The 25979-nt window shown below is 36.6% G+C and overlaps 1 protein-coding gene across 14 annotated transcripts in view; it reads left to right on the top strand.

The window, feature by feature from the left end:
- CPNE3 (copine 3) overlaps positions 1-23692 on the top strand; it is a 46848-nt gene extending 23156 nt beyond the window's left edge. For 13 of the 14 annotated variants that reach the window (XM_024250672.3, XM_054560985.2, XM_063726334.1 and 10 more), the window contains 10 exons: positions 2576-2665; positions 7033-7131; positions 8885-8971; positions 10003-10062; positions 10593-10726; positions 13276-13330; positions 13412-13463; positions 17038-17171; positions 18283-18519; positions 20469-23692. In XM_024250672.3, coding sequence (XP_024106440.3) covers positions 2576-2665; positions 7033-7131; positions 8885-8971; positions 10003-10062; positions 10593-10726; positions 13276-13330; positions 13412-13463; positions 17038-17171; positions 18283-18519; positions 20469-20591 — 1071 coding nt within the window. In that variant the 3' untranslated portion in view covers positions 20592-23692. 14 annotated transcript variants of the gene reach the window in all.
- The last annotated feature ends 2287 nt before the right edge of the window (positions 23693-25979 follow it).

Here is a 25979-nt window from a genome sequence, read left to right on the forward strand (position 1 = left end):
GGTGGAGGTGTTCTTTGGAATTATCGTAATCTGAATTTTAAAAAGCTTATATTTATAAAAGTGTCAATCTGAATTCATACTTACATATAGCCAGAGACACAAGATCACCATGTTCATATTTTTTTCTTTCAATGAGGAGGTGCTACCATACTTTATGATTTTTATTTTGAAAAATTTTAAGCCGTATAAAGAACACTAAATGTATTCCTCTGCACCCCTCACCTAGATTCACCAAATGAACACACACTCCCACACACTTGTGCTCTCTCTTTGTCTTTCTCTATCTCTGTCCCTCTCTGTCTCTGTCTCTCTCTCTCTCACACACACACACACACACACACTTATACACACATGTATTTTCCTTTTGCAAAATCATCCTAATGGAGCTACAGACATAATAACTCCTGTCTTTAAATGCTACAGCAGACCAAGTGTGGTGGCTCATGCCTGTAATCCCAGCACTTTGGGAAGCCAAGGCGGGTAGATCACTTGAGGTCAAGAGCTTGAGACCAGCCTGGCCAACATGGTGAAACCCTGTCTCTACTAAAAATACAAAAATTAGCCAGGTGTGGTAGCACTTGCCTGCAGTCCCAGCTACTCAGGAAACTGAGGCACAAGAATTGCTTGAACCCAGGAGGCGGAGGTTGCAGTGAGCTGAGATCGCACCACTGCGCTCCATCCTGGGCGACTGAGCAAGACTCCACCTCAAAATAAATAAATAAATAAATGCTACAGCAGGTAGTTTAAAGAACAGGGACATTCTATACAATAATACTTGAGAAAATTAACATTTGACATAGCTAAATGTAACATCATTTGGTATACCATTCATCTTCAGATTTCCTCAGTTGTCCCACAGGTTTTGTGTGTATTTTGTTTTGCTTTGTTTTGTTCAGAATCCAGTCAAGGCTCAAATTTTGGATTTGACTATTATATTCCCAATAGAGGACTCTTCTCCCTACCTTCCTTATACCTTGGTGGCATTGAATCTCTTGAAAATCAAGACCAGAATGTCCAACATTCTGGATTCTTCTGTTTCCTCACAACTAGATCCAGATCAAACATTTCTGTCAAAAACACTATGTGTGTTCTTTTTCTTTACATTTTCAGGAGGCTCATGGTGCCAGGCTGCCCAGCATTGATGATATCATGCTTGGCTACTTGGTTAAGCTGATGACCACCAGATCTCACCATGATAAAGTCTCATTTTTCCCCTTTTTAATTAATAAGTGCTATGTGGCATGAAACTATGAGACTGCATGAATTACCTATTCTCTAGCACTTCAACCAGTGGTTTTAGCATCCATTGGTGATCCTTGCCTAATCAATTATTGTATTATGGGTAGTAAAATAGTGATTTTTCAAAATCTTTCATCCTTTTTACTTATATTAGCAGGCATTCCTCTTTCATCTCTTCTCTCTCTTTCTCTCCTTTTATTTTTAGTATCACTATAAATTCATGGATTGTTATAAGTGTATGCTTTGTATTTAACTCATTATTGTATTTTTGCTGCTCAAAGTTTGACTAGAGAGAGCTCCTAGTCCCTAAAATGGCTCTTGGTTTTTCTTTTTGACCTCATTTGTCTTTAAGCAGTCTCTTAAGTTAGAGTATGTTCTCCGTTTCCCTTGTACTTTTTCTGTCCTAGAGCTGGTATGAGCCATGTCTCTTAATAAGCCCTATTCCTGCAAGAGGGTAGTAGTATTTAGACACTGACATCTGAGTGCTAAATGTGCTCATTGCTACTGGATATCATTGCTTGTAGGCCTTTTAAGTGGACACAGCTAAGAAATATGTATATTTGTGTTTATCTGCTTATTGTGTATGTATATATGGTATTAAAATTTTAAATTATAAATGTGGACTTATTTCTCCAATTCAATTCCAACATATTAAGTTTCTTATTCTATATTTACCTTTTCTTATTTCATATTTGAATCTTCTGTGCCCTGCAATGAAACCCTTATTGCTATTAAAATCAATAATCCTCTGCAGTTTTTTTTTTTTTTTTTTTGAGACATCGTCTTGCTCTGTCACCCAGGCTGGAATGCAGTGGCATGACCTCCACTCACTGCAACCTCCACCTCCCAGGTTCCAGCAATTCTCCTGCCTCAGCCTCCTGAGTAGCTAGGATTATAGGCATGCACCACCACACCCAGCTAATTTTTGTATTTTTTTAGTAGAGACAGGGTTTCACCATGTTGGCCAGGCTGGTCTCAAACTCCTGACCTCAGGTGATCTGCCCGTCTCGGCCTCCCAAAGTGTGGGGATTACAGGTGTGAGCCACCGTGCCCAGCCATCCTCTGCAGTTTCTAAGTGCTCTTTGTAATAGGTAGATATATTTTCCAAATAGTTTTCTACTTTTCCTCAGAATGTACCACAACTGGAGAATTTATTACATTTTTCATGTAACAGTTGTATAATATTGTTCTAGGTAGCTTTTTGTGGAAATAGTTGAGTTGATGAAGAGGTGCAGGATGAATGATGAGAGTATAGCAAGAACCTAGGAAGGGCAGGAACAAAATGTTAATGAACTGGAAGTTTTTCTAACAGCTTTTTGAAACTACATTTTTATAGGTTGTTAAAAACAACTTGAATCCTGTTTGGAGGCCTTTCAAGATCTCTCTTAACTCCCTGTGTTACGGAGATATGGACAAAACCATTAAGGTAAGTTGAAATTATATATATATAAAATACATAAATATACCCATGTTCACCTATTTTATAAAATTAATACATAAGATAGTATTTAAAGAAAGTAAATGATATAAGACACCTACAGAGTTAAATTTTATGTGTGTAGAATACTAAAATAGAAATGTCTTCTGGTAAGTGACATACTTTGAGGATTAGGCATGTTTGACTAATCTGTTGACCTAATGCTTAGTCAAACAGTGTCATTTCTATTTTATTCTGTATTTTTAAAAATAAAATGTCCAGTTTAATATTTTTTTCCTTTTAATAAGATTCCTCTGCTCTGCTAATAGGAACCTCAAACTACATTATTTGCCTTTGGTATATCTGTTGCAGATAGAAGCAGATGTTACCCTAAGAATTCAGAGCTTGCTTCTGCCCTTAGCAAGGGAGGGGAGTATTGATGGCATTTTTCTTCCTTATTTTCAGAATGAGATAAGTAATTAATTGAAAGCTTTTAGAAGGCTTTAGTTTTAGAGTATCAGGGAAGTGGAGTATGAACAGCAAATAGCAGATGTCTCAGTATTTTTTAAATGTTTTTATTCATAGGCATTTATTTAAAACAAGAGTAAAAATATAAATAAAAGAAAACTCATGGAGTGGTGTTGAGAATGAAAAATATATACATACATATACATAAAAGAAACTTTTGTACTAGAATTATTAACTTTACATGATTACAGATAGAGGTCTTTTTTATGTTCAGACATCAGTCGATCAAAGGGATTTTTTGGTTTGTTTTTCTCTTTTTTTGATAACGAATATGGTAAAAGCAGGCAAGATAATGAGAAATAAGTATAAGATTTGGAGTCAGACCACAGTTCAGGTTTTGACTTAGTCCTTTAACTGGCTGAGGGATCTTGGGCAGGTAACCACACTTCTTCACATTTACTTATTTATTTATTTTGCTTATTAGTAGGAAGCTTCACCTGGATTCTTCACATTTATAATAGAGTTAAGAATTTCTACCTTCCAGAAAAGCAAAAATTAAATTAGCGGAAGTGAAGGTTTTATAAAAATTTTGTAGAGGTGCCATTGTTACTGAAAAACTGCTTCATTTTTCCAGGGCGTGGTGGCTCAGGCCTGTAATCCCAGCACTTTGGGAGGCTGAGGCGGGCGAATTGCCTGGGCTCAGGAGTTTGAGACCACCCTGGGCAACATGGCAAAATACTGTCTCTACAGAAAATACAAAAATTAGCTGGGTATGGTGGCACACACCTGTGGTCCCAGCTACTTGGGAGGCTTAGGTGGGAGGATCCTTTGACCCTGGGAGGAGGAGGTCTCAGTAAGCCAAGATTGCTTCACACTGCACTCCAGCCTGGGTGACGGAGCGAGATCATGTCTTAACACAAACAAACAAAAAAAAAACTGCTTCATTTCTGAGATCCATAAAAAATTGCTTCCAGTTTGTAAAGAACTTTAAAAATCAATCTAAGTATGATTTGTAAGGTGTTTGAAACAGTAGTGAAAATCCAGGTCCAAAATAAATAGTTGAAAACTAGCTATAAAAATTATTTTTTATCATTATGCCAAATCCACACTTTTGCTTTTCATATTAAAAATAGTAAACATCATTAGATGTCAGAAGGCAGGTAAATCTGGGGAAAAAATGTCTAAGCCATAACTGTTTGATTGTGTGTAATGATATGTTAACAACAAAACAATGTTTTTTAAACTTTTTTGCTCACAGTGGCATGCTTACAGGGCTATTTTATTATAGTAAGTAAACTGATTTTCTGAGCTTTCTCTGATGAATGTCTTCCATTCTTGAAAGTTTCTTGGTTTGTTTTTAACTATACACAACTTGGTTTGCTACGTCATCACTGACTTTATTTCATTTAGTTCTGCATTTCTTTGCAATATCAGAAAGTCATACATTTGTGATTCTCTTACTGTCTGAAAATTGCTTATAGGGATAGTAAAGAGTTATAGAGCAAAGAATAGAGTCAGAATGCTCAGTAGTTTCTTTGCTGTGGTGTGTGATCATTCTAGCATGTATTATTTTCATTAAGATCAAGTGAATACGAAAAATAATCATGCATGCTGCCACTTTGCCTAAAATGGGAATGCCTTACTGAATGTAGTATTGTGTGGTGTGTGCATTCTCTTTCATATATACATATGCCCATGTGTATATATGTATACACTTATTTATTACACATATGTTTATTATGTATACTATATATGCATGTGTATATGTAAATTATCCATTAAATGTATATGAATACATGTATATATTATATACTTGCATATACATATGCATATGTATATATGTATATATTGTTATGCCTACCATTGTTTAAAAAGCCAATAGTACTGGTCTTTGAATTCTTGAAAAGAGAGAAATTAAATGACACAAATCGTCTTACCTCAAACCATATCTGGACATATGCCAGCATTATAAATATCATGTCTGCCTTCAAGGGGACAAGAGGGAGCTTTTTCTATATATTTATTATAGTGAGTAATCAAAACTTTTAGTTTAAAAATATTATTTACATTTCCTGAAATTTTAGCGTATGAATAGTCTAAACATATGAACAGTTTTAGCCCTTCATAATCTTTACTCAAATAAAATCTTGGCCTTGTCAAAGCTTAATCTTGTCTTAGATATAAATCGGTGTTCCCTGATTGCAAATCTAAAATGTCAAGTTCCGTTTTCCATAATTGAAAAATGTCTGTTTAAAAACCATGAACTTATTAAAATATTGTTTGTTTTCTACCTTATCTAAATACTACTTCCTCTAAAAATTATGGAAATTATTAAATTTCTTTTCCCTTGGCACATTAAAGAGTCATATAAAAGGTTTTTGATTTAAAAATTGGATACTGAGTAGGGCAAGAGTCAAACTGTCAGACTTGGTCAGTGGCCAAAATGCCTGCAAAGCATTTTCTTAAAAAAATAAAATCCCTTTCTGTTACTCAAAATTGAAATTCTCGGTCTTGACTGTTTTGATTGACTGATTTGTAGTCTTCCTGAAGAATAATGAAAATATAAGTAAGGAATGAAAGACTTCCAGTTATGATAAGCATTCATTTCATAGAACTGAGGGGAAAAATAGTCACTTTGCCAAGTAAACATAAAAAATCCTGAGCATTTTAGCTTGACAGTTAATCCAAGTTTGAGAAGGATATTAGCAAGATAAAGCTGTCTATTGGCTGATGGTAAATGCAAATTGCCTCTTAGTTACAAGTTTTTATTTTAAATTACAGGCTCTAGGATTTCAAAGTGTCCTTAGCACCGCATTACTTTACCTGTGTTGGTTACCACACAAGGCATACCGTCTTCTAAGACTTTTTGTTTAATTCTTCCAAGTCTTAATTCTGCAAAATGGGCATCATAGTAACAGGATTCCAACTCTGTCTACCTCACAAGACTGGAGAATGTGCACAGTGTACATAATAAATGTTTGCAGAAATGAAATAATCTGTTTTGAAATGAAATACTATAAAAACATTGGTGTTAAATGTTCACAATCACAGTCAATTTTCAGCTTCCCTTGAACACTTCTGCTTGCTAATAGTTCATGCCACCTAATTTTTCCCATTGCAAAGAATATTCTAGTATTCTGGTGAATATTTACTCTTTGACTGCTCTGTCAACCTGTCACGAAATTACATGCAACTCAAATACTCTCACCTCTCTTCTCTCTCCTTTCAGAGAGAGAAAGCATTTAATCAGAGCCAGATCTAAGACTAGAACTCACCCTGTCTCACATGGAAATAGAGTAAATATACCCGGTGCAGATACTTCCTCAGTGGACTAAGTACTCTTAGCCTGGAATTGTTCTTTTCATTGTAAGAGTTGTGATCTTCACAATGATGCAAATCTGGCTTCATCATATCTAACTTATAATACAAGCCAACCTCACCAGATTGCAACTAATGAAATATATTTTTCATAATTCTAAATTATCTAGGATTTAATTATATAAATTTTAGCTTTCTAGAATGTTGACTTCCTTTCTTTCTCCAGATAATGGCTTTTAGCCATTGCATAGTAATAAGGCAAAGAAGGTATAACTCCATTTTGCCCTTTATCAGCACTTACAGAAGGCATGATAGAGGAGCTGGAAACTGCTTAATGTGGAATTGAAACAGTATTTGTGTTTTTCATCTGCCTGTAATCTGTTTTAGATCCCCATTCCAAGGATAGCTGGGGTTTGAAAGTGTTTCAATATTGCTTCTCTAGGGTGTTAATTCCTACTGTCCCAAGTAGGGACAGCATATTACACATTTTCATTTACTTTAATTAAAAAGGCACTTCATGATAGATTATATTTATTGCAGCCAATACTTTTAAATAAAACTATATTGATTTTTATTATATTTAATTTCAGGTGGAGTGTTATGATTATGACAATGATGGGTCACATGATCTCATTGGAACATTTCAAACCACCATGACAAAACTGAAAGAAGCCTCCAGAAGCTCACCTGTAAGTGACATCCTTGCATTTGCATATACTTTATAGTTTGGCTGTGTATTTATTACTGTATTTCATTTTTTTCCCGTAGCATCAAACGGTTTACTGTGCTTTTAGTCTATATTGCATAATGCTCCAAAATGTTTAGTAATCACATAATCCACAATTCATACTTGGGGTATGAATTTTATTGAGCAGAACACCACGTAACAGTTACTAATGCCAGATGAGGACTCCAACTACATGGAGGACAGCAAAGATGATCACAGTGTCAGTCATTAGGAATAGAAGTCCAATCCTTTTGCCTATTGTATCATGGTATTGGAGTCAAGGCAAACACAATGCAGGCAAGCACTAGAGGGAACCACACTTTACTTACAGAGAGAAGAGGCAGAGCAATATCAGCTTTAAAAGTAGGCATTGGTTTCCGTGGCCAGCAGTTCCATCCAGCAACCAATGCAGGGCAGTTGGCCCCAGTGTGCTTATCTAGTGCTGTAGAAGAATGACCCTGCCCCTCTCAAGACTATGAAATACTGAAAGCTGGGGGCAGACCTGAGAGTCATTAAGCACAGGCTTCAGCAGGACCAAAGAGCACTTATTGAGCCTGAAGGTATAAATGAATAAGTGAAGTAATCTAGCGCTTTTTCAATGAGAATTCGGTTTGTGGGATTTCTATAGCTCTAATATACAATAATTTTTTATTGTTTTTCCTTTCTTTAATTCCTAATACTCAATAATTAATACTTATGATTGTGACTGAGACTCCAGCAAGATCCTGAACCATCAAAGAATTTGTTTAACATAATTTTGTTTTACATCATTGTATTATACCACGTGTATTTTTTAGTGTTTGATTCTTGGAAAACTAGTAGTGACTGTCTGAAGTACATAAGTGGCTTTGTGTTAACCAGAAGAGGTGACTTATCAAGCATTTATTGAATATCTCTTATATTATTATTAGGCAAGACAGTGAGAATTTGAAGGTATAACTTGGAGGTGATTATAATGTCACTGTGAAGAAAAAATTAAATGAGACACTTGAAAATAACACAGAGTATTTAACTAAATTTCATATAGTTGTAGAAATTTAAAGAGGTAGATAGAGATCAGAGAATACTAGAGTAGTAGTGGAAGTTACAGAGGAGAACAACTTGAGCCAAGCCCTAAAGATGGATAGGGGGATAGGAGGGGGAAGGAAGATCATTCTTTTGGGGGAAGGAAATATAAACAAGAGGAGGTGTTAGATCAATTTTTAACATGTATTCCCAGTGGAAAGAGAAGATCTTTGATGCATATTTTACCATAGAGCTGGGCTTCATATATTTGTTTTATGATGTTATTTTTTTTTCTTTTCTTTGCAGCATATTTTCGTTCTTTATGTTGGTAACAGCTAGGAGTAATATTTTATTTCCTTTATTATACCATATTATACCATAGAGCCCAACTCTATGGTAAAATATGCAGCAAAGAGAAAAGATTATGCCTTGGAACATTTGCAAGGAAATTACCTGAGGAGGTAAAATTTATTTGGGAGAACTATTTTGAAAGGTATGCAATTTTAGGAGTGCCTTAATTGTTGGAAATTTACCTGATAAATATTCCACATACTTAACATATTATGTAATTGTTTCAGAGTTATATTTTGTAACGACCTACATCAGTAGGTAGTTTGATTCTAAAGGAAAAAAAGTCATTCATTTAAAGTCACATTGGCATTCCTAATATTGCTAATAAAAAGTAACATTTTTGTCTTCTCTTCCTACAGGTTGAATTTGAATGCATAAATGAGAAAAAAAGGCAAAAGAAAAAAAGCTACAAGAATTCAGGTGTTATCAGTGTGAAACAGTGTGAGGTCCGTTGGCCTTGGCTATTTATTTTTATTTATTTATTTATTCTTTTTGAGCTGGAGCCTCACTCTGTTGCCCAGGCTGGAGTGCAGTGGCGTGAGCTCGGCTCACTGCAACCTCTGCCTCCCAGGTTCAAGAAATTCTCTGCCTCAGTCTCCCAGGTAGTTGGGATTATAGGCACCCACCACTACACCTGGCTAATTTTTGTATTTTTAGTGGAGACGGGGTTTCACCATGTTGGCCAGGCTGGTCTTGAACTCCTGACCTTGTGATCCACCCACCTTGGCCTCCCAAAGTGCTGGGATTACAGGCGTGAGCCACTGCACCCGACCCAAGCCTTGGCTACTTATAATATAATGAGATTATATTTCAAGTTCTCCTGTTAGTATGTTTATATTAAACAAATACTTGAATTTCAGGCAGTTGAAAATCACATGAGCATCTGGTCACCTTTAGCAAAAAGAATCAAGTAGGGAAGAACAAAAAAATCAAGTAACCTGTTTCTAGGGTTTGACAACTTATTTGCAAAGGACAAGGATAAGTTTTTCGTTATCTTAGGAAATATAAAGCATCATAGTATTTTCTCAGCTCTTTAGTGGAAATGACCTTACCCAATGCATTTATCCTCTTCATAGTTTCAATATAAAATGTTATGAGTAGAGGGGAAAAGCCAAGATTTTTTAGGGTGAACAAGTGGAGTGGAGTTTTTGTTTTTTAAAATGTTGACTGCTATGCTTGTTAAAGCCCTCAACATATTGGATTCATTACTAATATCTTAAAACTTAAAATGAGTATATTTCATCTTTGGCCATTAATATTCTAATCTTAACATTGCTATAATTATCTTGAAGCAAAATTTTACAGATTCATGGCACATAGGGGAAGGGGTATCTTAAACCTGAATGCAGGGGTAATTTCCATGTTTATATCATGTCCTGTTCAATTTACAGACTTTTAAAAATATATGCCAAAGAGTTTTTTGCTTCTCTTGTATAGTAGGAGAGTTGTAATTTTAACAGTTTTCTCTTATTTTTAGATTACAGTAGAATGCACATTCCTTGACTATATAATGGGAGGATGTCAGCTGAATTTTACTGTAAGTAACACACTGAATTTTTCAGCATAGGCTTTTTCCTCCATGTTGCAGTATATTTTCTTTCACTGCAAAACTGACTTTGTAATGAAATTTTCACAATCTGTTTAGCGTAGTCCTCTTAGAGTCCTCAGGCAGGTTGTCTGGGCTCATCATGAAGCTCTCAGTTTTGTTGATGAGATCTCTTCCTCCTGAGAGAAAGCAGATGTGTACAAACCTACAAACCAGTGGTTATCCTGAAGTAATTTAAGGACTAGAAAGCATTAGTGAGACAACCTTATAAAAGACAACCCTTAAGCTTAAGTAATGGATATAATAATTCATTATTTAAGCCATCTAGAATAGTAGAAGCATCAGGTTGTTTCACATTTAGGCTTTACTTGTTTAATTGTCTATGGAAATAGTGGTAGGCATTTGTTAGGAAGTAGGCGCCAGGATGCATGATTGTATCCCATCTCTTGAAGTTTTCCTGGACATCAAGCACAGGTGTCCCTGCCTTCTCTTTAGTAAGGGCTGCAATTGTTATTTGGCAGGTGGGAGTGGACTTCACTGGCTCCAATGGTGACCCAAGGTCTCCAGACTCCCTTCATTACATCAGCCCCAATGGCGTTAATGAGTATTTGACTGCTCTCTGGTCTGTGGGACTGGTCATTCAAGATTATGATGCGTGAGTATGACTTTGGAAAAACTAAAATACATGTTTTCACAATTCCCCAGAAAGCGTAGTTTGTTTCATCGGCTAGCACTCTGATATAGGTGGTAGGATGATGATGCTTTAAAATCCCCCCGTCTTATCTTCTTCTATTTTTCTCTTTGTGGCAATCTTGCTGTTTACCTTAGATCTCTAATATCTTGCTGTGATTAGTTATCATATATTGCATGTACTTTGCTTTATATTACATATAGTTTGCTATTTACTTCCTGACTGATGTCAGCAAGGCTCTTGTTTCTTTAGTCTGGTTTCCTTGGGGCTTACTCATTAGGCATAAGTTGTATGAGTGATTGAAGCCCAGATGACATGTTTTATAAATACAAATAAAAACTATTTCTTAACATATCTATCTCCTTGGCAGATGCCAAATTATTTTTTTAATGGTGACTTTTAACAAGTGCTGAAGGATAACTAGATCTAATTGCTGTGAAATATCCTGAATGGTTATCAATGGTTAGGTTTTGAAAAGATTTAAATAGGTCCTATTGAGGGTTTACTAAACAATAGGGGAAACATCTGCATTAGTAGTGTTTTTCCTGGATGCATTAAGAGTACAGAATAAAATTTCACTTGCTTTTGTCTATTATTATTTTATTTACATATTGATGGGGCTTTTCATTAATCTGTAGCATTTAAAGAGGTGAAATTTTTAGGCAAATGCAAAGAAATCTAAAGCAAGGTGGCAATTCCAATTTCAGGCTAGTAAGTTTTAAGGTAAAAATCATTAAATATATTTAACATATATAGAAAGTTACTTTATTAGACAGTAGTGAGAGCTTAGAAAGGTGGTCAAATATAACATAGAATTAAAAAATTAATAATTTCTCACAGCAGATATTAAAAGTATTATTGCAATTATCTTAATTAAGAGTATGGAATTAGGACATGACCAGTGGAACCAAACAAACAGTACAGAAATAGACCCATGCGTGAATTTAGGGGAGAGGATTGTAAAAGCTGTCAAACTGGACAAGAATTGAATTTGGATCCCTGACTCAGACTTGCATGTTTCAGGATATTATTCTGTATAAATTAGAGTACAGACCAGACTGCTGAAATAGACACCCAGAAAAAAGTGGCTTTGACAAAATAGAGGTTTATTTCACTTCATGTTGCTAGGGGTAAGTATAATAGTTAAGAACTGATAGGGGAGTTCTGCTGTTCTCAATTCACAGCTTCCCTCTGGGGGTCCATAGCTCTGGTTCTCATCTTCTCCAGCCAAGGGGAAGAGAAGAAAGGGACCAGGGAGTGAATGTGCATTCCCTTTTAGGGGCGTGATTCAGAAGTGGCTGGCAAATCACTTCTACTCACGTCTCCATCTCTAGATCCCAGCCACCTGATCACATCCAGCCCAGAGAGGCTAGGAAGAGCAGTCTCTAGCTTAGGTGTTCTGTTATTAAAGGAGAGAATGGATCTTGCCGGAGAGCAGCAATTCCTGCTTCATATCCTACTTCAAAACACTTTCCAGATGAATTAGAAGTTTAATATCAAAAGCAAACTTTGAAGTTTTAGAAGAAAGTATATGTGAATTGTTTATAATCTTGTAATGAGGAAAACCTTTAAGCAAGAGAGCAAAGGCAAAAATCATGTAACTTTTTTGTGTTCACATTCATTATATTAAAAATTATGAAAAGAAAGATGCTTTAAACAAAGTTGAAGACAGACTACAAACTGGGGAAAAATGTATCTTTCATTCTTTTGAGAGAAGGACTCGCTCTGTCACCCAGGCTGGAGTACAGTGGTGCAGTCACGGTTCCCTGCAGCCTCCACTTCCTGGACCCAAGTGATCCTCCCACCGCAGCCTGGGAGAAATATTTCTGACATGGCATAGGCTCTATCTTCAGTGCAAAACTAACTGTTAAGAATAAATATGAAAGGAATATTCCTCGTAGAAAAATTATGTTCATTATGGTGTTTTATAATGGCAGAACATTGGCTATCAGACATCTGGGGGAGGATATCCATTTTGTGGGATACTCAGTGGCTATTCACATGATGTTATATATTCGGTCCACTGTCCGTCTCCCTAGTGTATGAATGTTTGTATTAAGTGGCATAAATAAAAGCTACCAATAACCTCTGATCATCTGAGGTCAGGTTTTGCTACCAAATGAGTTTGCTATCAATTAGTAAAAAAAGAATTGTGGTTTTCAGGGCTTCATGTATTTATTTACTCATTTGATCATTGAAATGATACACAAGATTTAAGTAGAACAGAGTAGGTTATAAAACATGCATGTAAACTCCATTTCTACAAAATCTATAGAGAGAAACATTTTTCCTCCTCAGTGCACAGAAAAATATTTAGGATGAGAGTTGTCAAATATTAACATTGATTCTCTTTGACAGTTAATATAGGTAATCTTTGTTTTATCTTCATACTTTTCTAAGATTTTGAAAAATTGTTTTTGAAATGAGCTCATATTGATTTTATTGTGAGTAAAGATAAAGCTCTTTTTATTTTGGAAAAAACAGTATTATATTAAATATTTTTTTCCTTTTAGTGATAAGATGTTTCCAGCTTTTGGTTTTGGAGCTCAGATACCTCCTCAGTGGCAGGTAAGAGGAAATCTCATTTTAAAGCTTTGCCTCCTAGAAAAGCAGCCCAGCCCTCATCAGTCCTTTGTCCATCTTTGACAGGTATCACATGAATTTCCAATGAACTTCAACCCATCCAATCCCTACTGCAATGGTAAGTTAAAAAATAAACATGAAGACTTCAAATGGAAAGGCTCACTAGTCTTTGTTGTTTTGTTCTTTGTTCTTTGTTTTTTTTCTTGTGATTAAAACTACTCAAATTTCATCTCTAGGTTTCATTTTCTTACACATTTAACTTTCTGTTGTATAAGGTAGAAGAATTGCACCAGGTTGGTGGTTAGGGTGGTAATGGTAATTATGGGGCAAATCAGTATTATGATGATGAAGGTGGTAAGCTAAATCCTCCTACCTTAAGAACTTTAATAGGACGAAAACATTCTCAATCTTTGGAGTAGATCAGTAAAAATATCATATATTTAAAGTATTTTCACATATAAATTTATTTAAAAACAAACCTTCAATAAAATGAGTAATTTAATATACAGATCTTTTGAAGCATTTTTCAGAGTAGTAGTCACTCTCTACGAAGAGAAAAGTATCCAGCATCTAATACTTGTTGCTCACACAGTATTCTGTAAGTAGCTGGGATGGGCAAAAGGAACAAAGAATTGAGCTTCTATAGCAGCTTTCCTCTGTGTAGACAGCAGAAGGCAGATATTTGTCTTTCATTTCACTTTTTTCTTTTATTTATTTAAAAAATAGAGACAAGGGCTCGCTATGTTGGCCAGGCTGGTATTGAACTCTTGACCTCAAGCTATCTTCCTGCCTTCTGCCTTGGCCTCCCAAAGTACTGGGATTAGACGCATGAGCCACCATGCCCAGCCACGTTTTACTTTTTTACTTATACCTCAAGTATCCAAGTGCTGCTTCTTTTTTTTACCACATTGAGCAATCAACCAGAAATGCCAGCTCTTCCACTAAATTATATATGAGACTAAAGAGTTTGGAGAAGGCAAGGTAGGTGTGGGAGCAGAGGCATAATTTAAAATTCTAGACAATACTCTAATTTTCTGCAAAGGGTCCTTTTGACAATTACAAATGTATAGCTTTCTAACAGAAGAAAATGTTTTTTCCTTTTCTTTCTAAACAATATTCATAAGGTGGAAGAGCGTGAACAATTTTTGTGGGGGCAGTTTGCAATATGGTTTTGTTCTTTTCCCCAGGACACTTTTTCCATACTAATTCAGTGTTCTTTGAGGCACTTTCAGTGACTGGTTGTGACCTCTTTTATTCCCTAGCCATTTGAAACTGGGAATGTTATTCTTTTTAAGAAATGTGCTTTATGTTTATAATGAAAGTGGAATAATCTTTAGAATTTGTTGTAATTAGCTTTCATTTATTGTAAATGAATATGGATGACATATCATATGATAATTCATTTTAGAAGTTCAGTCACTCTGTGAGTGATGTAAGCCCATCCTTGGGCTGTTCACTAAGTGGTTTACACTCTGGAAAAAGCATCAGTTTGGTTTTAAACAAAGGAGATACTATACAGCAAAAAAGCTCAGAGCCTTATTTTAAGGCAAGGAAGTTTAATCCCCTTTTCCTAACTAATCATTGAATCTAGTTGCCTTAGAAATAATATGTCTTAGAAATAACTTCTTACTTTGATGCATAGAAAGGGTTTTGGCATAATTCAATTTTAATTAAGGAATTGAAGGCTCTTGATATTTGTGAAGAAATTATTATTATTATTATTATTTTTTTTTTTTTTTTTTTTTGAGACGAAGTCTTGCTCTTGTCCCCCAGGCTGGAGTGCAATGGCACAGTCTCGGCTCACTGCAACCTCCGCCTCCCGGGTTCAAGCAATTCTCCTGCCGTGGCCCCCTCCACCAAGTAGCTGGGATTACAGGCGCTTGCCACCACGCTCGGCTAATTTTTGTATTTTTAGTAGAGACGGGGTTTCACCATGTTGGGCAGGCTGGTCTAGAACTGCTGACCTCATGTGATCTACTTGCCTCTGCCTCCCGACGTGCTGAGATTATAGGCATGAGCCACCGTGCCCAGCCCTAAATGAATTATTTATACCTTTGTTACTACTGGACTGACTACTAGCTACATGGACCTTATGCATGTAAAATCACCCCTGCATATGAATTAGTTATGTTCTCAAAGGTTTTTCTTAAGACTACATGTTCCTAAGTTCAAAGAAACTAAGAGGAGTTTATTGGAACTCTTACATTTTAAGAGAAGAGAGTTGATTTCCTGAAGCTTTCAAGCCAAGTATGGTCATGCACTAAAAATGACATTTTAGTCAAGGACAGACCACATATATGACAGTAGGCCCATAAGATTTTAGTATTTTATTTTTACTGTAAAGACATAGAAAAGGTACAGTTGCTATAATTGCCTACATTATTCAGCATAGCAATATGCAGTGCAGGTTTTTAACCTAGGAGTAATAGGCTATACCATCTAGGTTTGTGTAAGTATACTCTATGATGTTCACACGTTAATTAACTAACGACACATTTCTCAGAATTTATCCCCATTGGTAAGTGACACATGACTGTATATGCTTCTCATTTTTGTTGATCTGTGTTCTATTAGACATTTTAAAAGCAAGAGACCTGTTTTGATTTACATTGTTGTTGTTTTTTTTTGTAGCAAGTATCTGTGATGATCTCAGCAAGTATTGTTGGAAATTCTTTAGAATTTCTGTTATCCTATCTGCATCTTAAATGCTGTGATATTAAGGGCAGATTCAACAGGTGCTTGTGTGGGATACAAGTTTCATCAGCAGTGCTTTGACCAGCAATGTCAGTCAACTTTCACTGGGTTGTGCTGTTGTAATAAACAATCTCTAAATCTCAGTGGCTTTAATGACAACAGTTTATTTCTTGCTTATTTTACATGCAGCTAGGCTGTAGTTCTCTCCGTGTTTCTTATATTGGGACTCAGGCTGAAGGAACAGCCTTATCTGGGATGTGCTGCTCCTATGGCAGAGGAAAGGAGCAAGAGAGATGGAAAAAACAGGCAGTAGTTCTTAAGACATCTGCTTAGGCATGGGTGTCACAATGCATTGGTCAAAGCTAATCAAATGGTCCTGTCCAACTTGCTATTATAAAATGCACCAGCAGGTCTAGGGATAGTACATCTAAACAAACACATCAGTGCTTCTGCAGCAAAATGGATAAATAACCTGGAAGTGAATATTTGGAACTAATGCAGTCCGTGATACATTGAATAAACACTTGTATCAGTTAATTAACTAGAATTAATATTAGGTTTATCGCCATCTGGTATTTTTGTAGAACCTCTGGCCACATATGCAAATGATTTCTCATTTTATTAATAACCCTTTCTTACCTTTTATCATCAGTTGTGTGATGTGGAACCTTTTTCATGGTTTTCTGTCAGAGCCACATTCCCAACATGTATTAAAATTAAGCACAAATGTAACAGTCCTACCATAGACTAATGAGTAATTTGACTGAGTTGAAAGTAAATCCCTTCTACTGGGGGAGGACAGAGCTTATAGGTTTTTGTAAGGGATCATACCTATGGAGTTATATAATACATAGCTTAGAGGAACTGCTGCTTATAGAACTTTTGACTGTTTAAAGCACTGTATGTTGATACATATAATCAAATTAGCCAGTATTGTGAATGAACACACTGTGCTTGAGAATTTTTAATACTGTTTTTTGTTTATTTGTTTGTTCTAGGAATCCAAGGCATTGTAGAGGCGTATCGGTCTTGTCTTCCTCAGATAAAACTCTATGGACCAACTAATTTTTCTCCAATCATAAATCACGTGGCCAGGTTTGCTGCTGCAGCCACACAGCAGCAGACAGCTTCTGTAAGTGCTCTATGGCCAGGGAATGGGAAGAATGTGGATTGGTAGCAGCTCCTGGTGCCATTTTTCTGTTTTTTTGGTTTGCCATAATACTATGTCAGGGCAAGATACAATAACACAGTCATTCTTGGTTTGGGAGTAACTTTTGTTGTTATTATACTAGTGATTGTTAAAAATAAGACAACAACAAAACAACACTTGGCATTCATGAGTCTTTTATCCTTGGAATTAACTTTCTTAGATAGGTTCTACCAAAAAAAATGCCTATCATCTACCTTTTTGAAGTAGACATAACAAATTAAGGCTTAAGGAAACTTACCACATCAGATGCTGTTGCAAGATTTCTTATTGTACCAAAGATATTTGAATGAGCTAGCCATTACCTATTGGACCATGGATACCAAATTTCTCTTAGCTTCAGCATATTCAGAAATAAGTTAGGGGAAACTACCTCATACTGTTGTTGAAAAGGTTGGATAATTCATATAAAGTGCACAATGCCTGGGTCAGAGTAAACACTCAACATATGTTAACTAATATTGTAAATCTTATTCCTATTCTAGACTTAAATGGCCCAAAAGATGGAGTCACTATTTGATGTAACATTTTACTGTTCTCTGAAAAGTTTCATCTTAGGTGACACAATCTGGGGGATGATTTCATCACTTAAACCATATCTATTTTTTGTGTGTGTTTTAGTTTCTAAAATTTTTGTATTCTAATGTTCTAATTCTAATAATTTTTGTATTTATTTGATCTTCTGAGAATGAAGTTTCCACTTGCCTCCTTGATAGATACTTTGACATATTTAATACTTGAGTTAAACTGTTTATTCCTAGCCTTACTGAAAGGTTAATCTTTGACATTTAGATGTCTTGCTTCCATATATTTTGCCAACCCTATTTTGTGGTCTGCTGCACTTTTAATAAACCTGCAGTTTTTGTAAGAGTCAATTTCCTTGTCATCAGAGAAACTTAGAATATTTTATGTGGTGGTAGCTAGGGTAGAGACTGGCAAGGAAAATGAATAAGAAAGACTTGATGACACATCAAGCCAGAGATGCCATTAGCCATTGCTTGACTTGCTCAGGGGACATGTTTTCTTTTTCTGGCAGCAATATTTTGTGCTTTTGATTATTACTGATGGTGTGATCACAGACCTTGATGAAACCAGACAAGCTATAGTTAATGCCTCCAGGCTGCCTATGTCCATCATAATTGTTGGAGTTGGAGGTGCTGACTTTAGCGCCATGGAGTTTCTGGATGGTGATGGTGGAAGTCTCCGCTCCCCATCGGGCGAAGTGGCCATCAGAGATATTGTCCAGTTTGTGCCTTTCAGACAGTTCCAGAATGTGAGTACCACTCCTCCCTACTCAAACACTAAAGTGACTGAACACAGACCTTTGCCCATCTACAACCAGGCAGTTGAGTAGGTGTGCGGGGTTAGAGGATGTGTGAACACTGTCCTTTGTCTGTTTGAGAGCTCCGATTTGGTTTGGCAGTGTTGCTTCAGGATGTACATTATGTACTTCTTGCAGGCTATATGATAAATTGTTTTAAAATAGTATTGTGACTCTCTCAAGTATTTTATCTTTACCTTTGTAACAACAGGAAAAAACTCTTATGTAACTGTATGCCAAATCCCCCTCAAGCTGGAAGTTTAGTTTGATGAATATCTCTTAGAAGACTATTTTACCCAGTTTACTCCAGTGCTAACATATTGTAGAGCTATAGTACAGAATCACAACCAGGATACTTACAGTGGTATAATCAAGATGCATCATAAGGATCCCTCTTGTTGCTCTTTTATAACCACATCCCCTTCTTTCTACTTCTAGCCCTTCCTTAACCTTGGGAACCACTTACTAATATAGTCTTCATTTCTATAATTTTATCATTTCAAGAATATCATATAAATGGAATCGTACAGTATACAACCTTTTGGGACTGGCTTTTTTCCACTCAGCATCACTCTCTCGAGAATCACCAAGTTTTCGCAAGTACTCCTTTTTATTGCTGAGTCATATTCCATGGTATGGCTGCACCACCATTTGTGTAACCGTTACCCCATAGAAGGACATCTGGCTGTTGCCTGTTTTTCTCTCTGATACATAAGGCTACTATAAACATTTACACATGGGTTTTTGTTGTTGTTGTTCGTTTGTTTTGTTTTTGTTTTGAGACAGAGTCTTGCTCTGTCACCCAGGCTGGAGTACAGTACTGCAACCTCCGTCTCCTGGGTTCAAGTGATTCTCGTGCCTCAGCCTCCCTAGTAGCTGGGATTACAGGTGTGCACCACTATGCCTGGCAATTTTTTTCTGTTTTTTAGTAGAGACAGAGTTTTACCATGTTGGCCAGGCTGGTCTCAAACTCCTGACCTCAAGTGACCCACCCGCCTCGGCCTCCCTAAGTGCTGAGATTACAGGCGTGTGCCACCACACCCAGCCTATTCATGGGTTTTTGTGCAAACATGAGTTTTTATTCCTCTGGGATAAATACCTAGGACTGCAGTTGCTGGCTTATACGGTAGTTGCATGTTTAATTCTTAAAGCAGTTGTTAAACTCTTCTAAAGTGGCTATATCATTTAACATTCCCACCAGCAATGGGAGGGGAGGAAGTGGAGTGTTGTGATTATAAAGTAGTAATGTTAGGTAGGGATCTTTGTGGTGTTGAGGCAGTTCTGCATCTCAATTGTGGTGGTGGTTAAACAGATCTACCCAGATGACAAAATTGCATCGAATTATACAGAAACACACACACACACACACACACACACACACAAATGAGTACATGTAAAACTAGAAATCACAGTAAGTTCTGTGAACTGTATCAATGTCAGCTGCCTGGTTTTGGTTTTGATACTATATATACTTATGCAAGATGTTACCTTTGGAGGAATCTGGGTGAAGGGTACATGGTACCTTTCTTTATTGTTTTTGCAACTTCCTATGAATCTACAATTGTTGTAAAAAAAAAGTAAAAAAACATTAATACCAAGTAAGTGAAAGACCCACTTTTTTTTTAAAAGTTATAAAACAGCAACAACAAAATCATCGAATGTTAGAATGCTGGCACCGAAAAAGGACTTGACAAATGTTAGCAAGGATAGTAATAGCAATCATAAGTAACATTGGCTAGTTAGCTCATTCCATATTTCATGGACTGTTCCTAAGAAAAGGTACAGGCCTATGAATTAGAATTGCTTCATTTTAGTGGCTGCTGAAGTATCCCTAGTCTTTTATGAAAAAGCCAGGAAAATTCAGTTGCTAATAAAGTCACTTTGATTTTGTTTTTCACAAGGCTCCAAAAGAAGCACTTGCTCAGTGTGTCTTGGCAGAGATTCCCCAGCAGGTGGTGGGCTACTTCAATACATACAAACTCCTTCCTCCCAAGAACCCAGCCACGAAACAACAGAAGCAGTGACCACTTCAACAGAATTCTTTTGTGTTATGTGGAGCAATGCCATCTCTCACCCCAAATCATGTATTTGTCGTTCTATGTACTTTTTACCCCCAGCATTTATGATGTAAATCTCTTTCTCTATGGATTATATCTGTTTAAAGCATTCTTTCTAGGTTCTTTTGGGGGGACAGTGCCAAGTCCATCTTTGCCCAATCAATTCAGTGATTGATAGCGATTTACATTAATTGCAGTAAAGCTCTTTGGATTAGAAATTAGTGTGGGGAAAGCTTATTTTGTTGTTGTTTTTGTTTACTTTCATATGATTAAAATGCTGTTTTTAAGTGTTTGTCAATAGGAAGAATGGAAAACTGTTGGGATGATGTGGTTTGCAGGTTGCTGTGCCTGATTCACAGTGTATGTTGTATAAGCCAATGTCCATACCTGATTATGAGAGCTTCTTAAATTATATGATATCAAATTTGTTCCTGTAACTCTGTATACAGTGCTTTCTGCAAGGTAAAAATTACCTTTCTGTGCATCTGATTTTTGCTACAGTTTAGACACTGTGGTTTACAAAACAGCATACACTCAACTTGGGACTTTATGAAAAGTACTGAATGAGCAGGAAAAGGCACATACTCAGTTTTTTAAATGTACAATCAACAAGTAAAAATAACCTCATGTAAGTAAGCCATTTTTATTTGCCTTTCTAGATATTTTATTTTATTGTGGAAAACTGTAAACATGGTCAGATTTGGCTCTTTTTTTTCATTAACTGAGCAAGACTTTCAGGATGTTGTAGATGCACAGATGGTAGGTTGTCCTGAATTCTACATTATTAGATTACTTTAATTGAGATTTGTTAAAATAGTTAGGACTGTTTTGTCCAGGAAAGATAAGAGGATCAAACATATAAGGTGAAATTCAGAATTCCATTTCCTTCTAACTAATGAAAAACTGCTTACTAAAAAAAAAATTTTATACTTTCCTTGCTAAGGTCCCATACATTGATTTGTACAGATCCACTTAGTCATTTTCTCCTTTTTTTAAGTACCATTTTCATCTGATTTTTAAACTCACGATACCAGTTATCTGTTAATCAAAATTGCATTTTACAATTTAATAATGTGCTATTTCCTATGTCTACAGCATACTTTATTAAGTATAAAACCTACTGCAACATAGAAAAAGGAAAGAAAAAAGAAAACTTTTCCAACTGCTGCATTAAGATAGGGTGGATTTTATGTGCTTTTTTTTTTTTTTTTTAAGAGTTGAATTTCTTTTCCTGACTTTTACATTTTACAGCGTATTACTTAGTGAACATTACATTTTCAGAATAGATCCTAATATTTTATTGAGGGCCTTTGTGCTAAAAACTATGCATATCTATATATTGGCCAATTATCTTTAATAATTTACCTTTTGAAATTGCATGTTTATCATATATCCTTAAGTGGACACATACAGTGCCACGTTGATGTGCCTCTCAGTTTTATTGAAAAGCTGCCCCACAGCCCATGTCTCTTGTTCTCTGCAGTGCCTCAAGGGCGTGAGCTCTCAACCACAGATAGCTGTGGCTTCTCAGAAGCAGGTCATTGCCAAGGCCAGGCTGAGAGGGGACCTGCTTGCTGTGGTGGTTGCCTAGCCCAGGTGAGCATTTACCTAACACCTTCCCGCTTGGCGAGCTGTCCTTTGGATATGTGCTGTTAACTGGGGAAGGCACCTAACTAGTAGCCTGCTACTCCATAGTATGGCTCAATAGATGACACATCATTTTGACATTATCAATAGGAGAAAAGAAAACTAACCCTTCTTCTGATTGTTTGGAGCCATAGTTGTCTCAGATGTTCTAATTCTCTTTGTGTGCTTGGAAACAGCATAGATACGTTGCTGTGGTTTTCAGAATTTTCTCTTTTAATCACAAGAAGCCTTTTAAAAAATGACTTACACATATTCTCAATGTACAGTAAAACAGACAGAAGTGAGCTTATCTGTTTGATGCTGTGGCAGGGTCCCAGTCACTGGGCGTATCCTCCTTCTCCTTAACCAGCTCCTCGCAGCCCCTGAGTCACCTACACAAGGTACTTGGGAACTGCTGGTCATGAGCATTCCTAGTTTTCTTCAGCCAAATAACGGTTAATCACTGTCAATTGGATTTGGTCTTCATTATTTTATATTCTGATTTTATCAGAATTATTCTATTTTAAAATTGTTTTAAAATTTAAAAACTTTTAATTCATGATCATGTTCATCAGTAGATGCTATTATTCACAAGAACTGTGATTCCAGCCAACTAGGGTAATTGGTGCCTTTTTACAGTTTTGAATAAAAGCATTTACAATTTCTAAATTATCAGTTTTCACAGTTTCAGCACTCAACCTCATCACACGCTGATTTAATATTGTTTTATATTAAAATAGTCCTTTTCCCTGTTGTGCCACCATTAATTTAAGTGCTATTTGTTCTTAAAATGCATTTAAAGAAAAATTACCCATATTGACTTTTACACTTCATATAATCAGATCTATTACAAATATATATTGGAGTGAGGGTGCCCAGGAGAGATGTAATATTTCTTACAGATGCTGGGACAGAGGAAATAATATACCAGCTGATCTAGTCACCTAACCTTGTGGTTAGAATTGAAATTTTAATACCAGAAAAATTTGAAGTCTGATCAGAGATTTACAACTGTTCATTATAGTGCTGCCTTAGGCAATCTTTCCAAAGTAAATTCAGGGCCCCATTGCTACTTATGCTATATTTTGACATACCTTTTTTTTTTTTTTTTCAATTTTGTAAACTTCCTGGAAAGCTGTCTTCACTAAGTATCCCCTAGCCTCTATATGTGTGGTTAGTAGTCATGGAAATGACATATAAAGTACGCCAGGAGTTTGATGGAACGTGTTAGAAACTGTTTTGTGCTTTTATGGATGTCATACTTGACAATATATGTATAAGTTACTAATATATGAATTGATGCTAAATATATCTTACATTCGAATTCCTTTTGGATAAAGTTATTTCTTGATGTGACACAGTAGTGTCTTGTTTTCATTTTTATTCTTTACATGTGACCAAAACAATAGAAAAGTTAAAAATAAAATATAGTGTTTTAGGTGGCCTTGACTTCATATTTTACTGAATTCAACAATTTGGGGGATATTATTTTATGGGATTTATTTGTTTAAAAGATATTGAGTGGGTCCAAGATACTCTTCTGGGTACAGTAAAGGAAAGATTCTTAGCTTATAGCTAGAATGGCCTGAGATTATCAATCACGTTAAGAAGGATAGTGTAACCACCTAATTTAAAAAAAATTTTTTAATTGCTTTTGTCATGGGCATTGGGCAGGACTTTGCCAGTAGTGACCAAGACAGCCACAGTTGCTGCCTTTGTAGAAATAATGGGCTAGTGGGGGAGAGACAACATTGAGCAAGTAATTGTAGAGATGTGAGATCTGTGCGTGAAACAACATACAGTAGAGAGAGACCTAACCCATCTGAGAGGCAAGGAGCGCTTCCCTGAGGATGTGTCATGTAAGCTAAGACCTGAAAGTTAGCTGGGTGAAGAAGGTTAAAAGCACTTATGAAGCTGTCAGGCCAATAGCAAGTATAGAGTTGAATGTTTTAGGAGTGGACAGAAGTTTGAGTTTGTTGGAATATAAAGTATAAGAGGGAAAGTGGTAAAAGAAATGAGGTGGAGTGGTTGGTGGTGTTTACATCCTGAGGGCCTTTTGGGGCAGGTAAGGGAGTTCAGACTGAGGCCTAGGGTAATGGGATGCCACTAAATTGATTTAAGCAAATGAATGATGTGATTATATTTGTGCATTTGAAAAACCAGAGGACCATACTTTTTAGGGCAGACAGATGAGTTCAGAAGCCCACAGAGTTCCACATGGAACCCTGTGACCAAATGTGGGTCTAGTCACAGTGGCTTTGCCTTGGTGAAGGCCAGATGGCAGAGCTGATAGTGGTCACCTTCTGGCAGAGACTCAGCTGTTTGGTCACATAGCTTCTAAGTGTCTGATTCTAGGTCTGTTTCCAAATTCTGAGCTTTTCCTGCCTCACTATCAAATTGTCTGGTAGACTCGTATCTTGTTGGTTCCTTAATGGTGCAGAGGCTGGTTCAGACCTGGTGATAATATGTCTCCAGGAATGCCAAACCCTTGCATGTAGCAAGACCATCACCCTTGTCACTTGTCACCAAGTAACATCACTTCCTGATCATCGCTACATTTGGCCAGATTCTCCAGAAAAACCACAGTAGTTTGAAATGTCCATACAGAATTACACTTTGGCTTGGCTGTTGATTCCTTCCTCCACAATGATGGCAAGTATTATTATAAGCAGAATTGTGACTTCTTACTGCTTGGGAAAGGAGAGCTATCTCTGGTCTTTCATCAGCAGATGCTTACAAAGCATTTATTGGTACTCACAAAGCACCAAGTTTTATAGCAGCACCTGGTCTTCTAGGACTGGACTCAGAAGAATTTCAAGGATGGGGAGCTTTGAGGAGTTCTCAGAGAAATGTCTGAGTAGGAAATAATTTGTTTTTTTCAACCATCCCTTCCTTTCAGTAAGAAGTATTCAACTTTTCTTTGAACAAATGTTTATTGGGTAGTCTATTACTGGCAATCAACAGGGGAATTCAAACAGAGTAAAAAAATTCTTGCTGACTTCAAAGCTTATGATCTAATATGGAAAAAGAGACAGTATATGATGTTAAACAGAACAAGAGTGAGCAAGGTGAGGAACTCTGCTGTGATGGAGTAAGACTGGCCCTTCTTCTGCCTTCAGGCATCCACGGTGATGAGTAAAGAGGGGCCCTTGAATGCTGCTTCTGGAAAGATGCTTCTCCTGCTCATCCCGCTATCATTCATTGCTCTCCAGTACCATCCTGTGATCACTGTTCATGCCAGTCCTCACAAGAAGCCCAGACCATTAGTTTCCAACCCTTGTATTCTGACTCCACATCCCACTTCTCTCCGGTGCCCCATACCCTTCCACTCTGCCCTCAAGAACTGGGTCATTCATTAGCAGAAATTTCTGATATCAATGTTTTTTTCTGAATAGTCCCTTCACCTTTGAATTCTAATTAAAACCTGCCTCTCTTGAAGAACATTGCTTCCTCTGCTGCCCTCTCAAGTGATGGTAATTTCATCTTCCTGATCTACCCCTGGGCTTGGAGGCTGCGTAGGTCCCCTCCTTGATCCTCCCTTCTGCTTTCAGAGAGCTTTTCCCTCCTCTTTAAAACCTCTGGCTTTGAATCTCACATCATTAGATTAGATCACTCTCTCTATCCCTCCTTATAATAATACTGCTCTCTATTCAACCTCAGTCCACATATGCTAGACCTTATCGTTATTAAAAAAAACTCCTGATCGCATTTTCAAGTATTCAGTTTTTC

The sequence above is a fragment of the Pongo abelii genome, chromosome 7 (assembly GCF_028885655.2).
Source record: "Pongo abelii isolate AG06213 chromosome 7, NHGRI_mPonAbe1-v2.0_pri, whole genome shotgun sequence".
NCBI lineage: Eukaryota > Metazoa > Chordata > Mammalia > Primates > Hominidae > Pongo > Pongo abelii.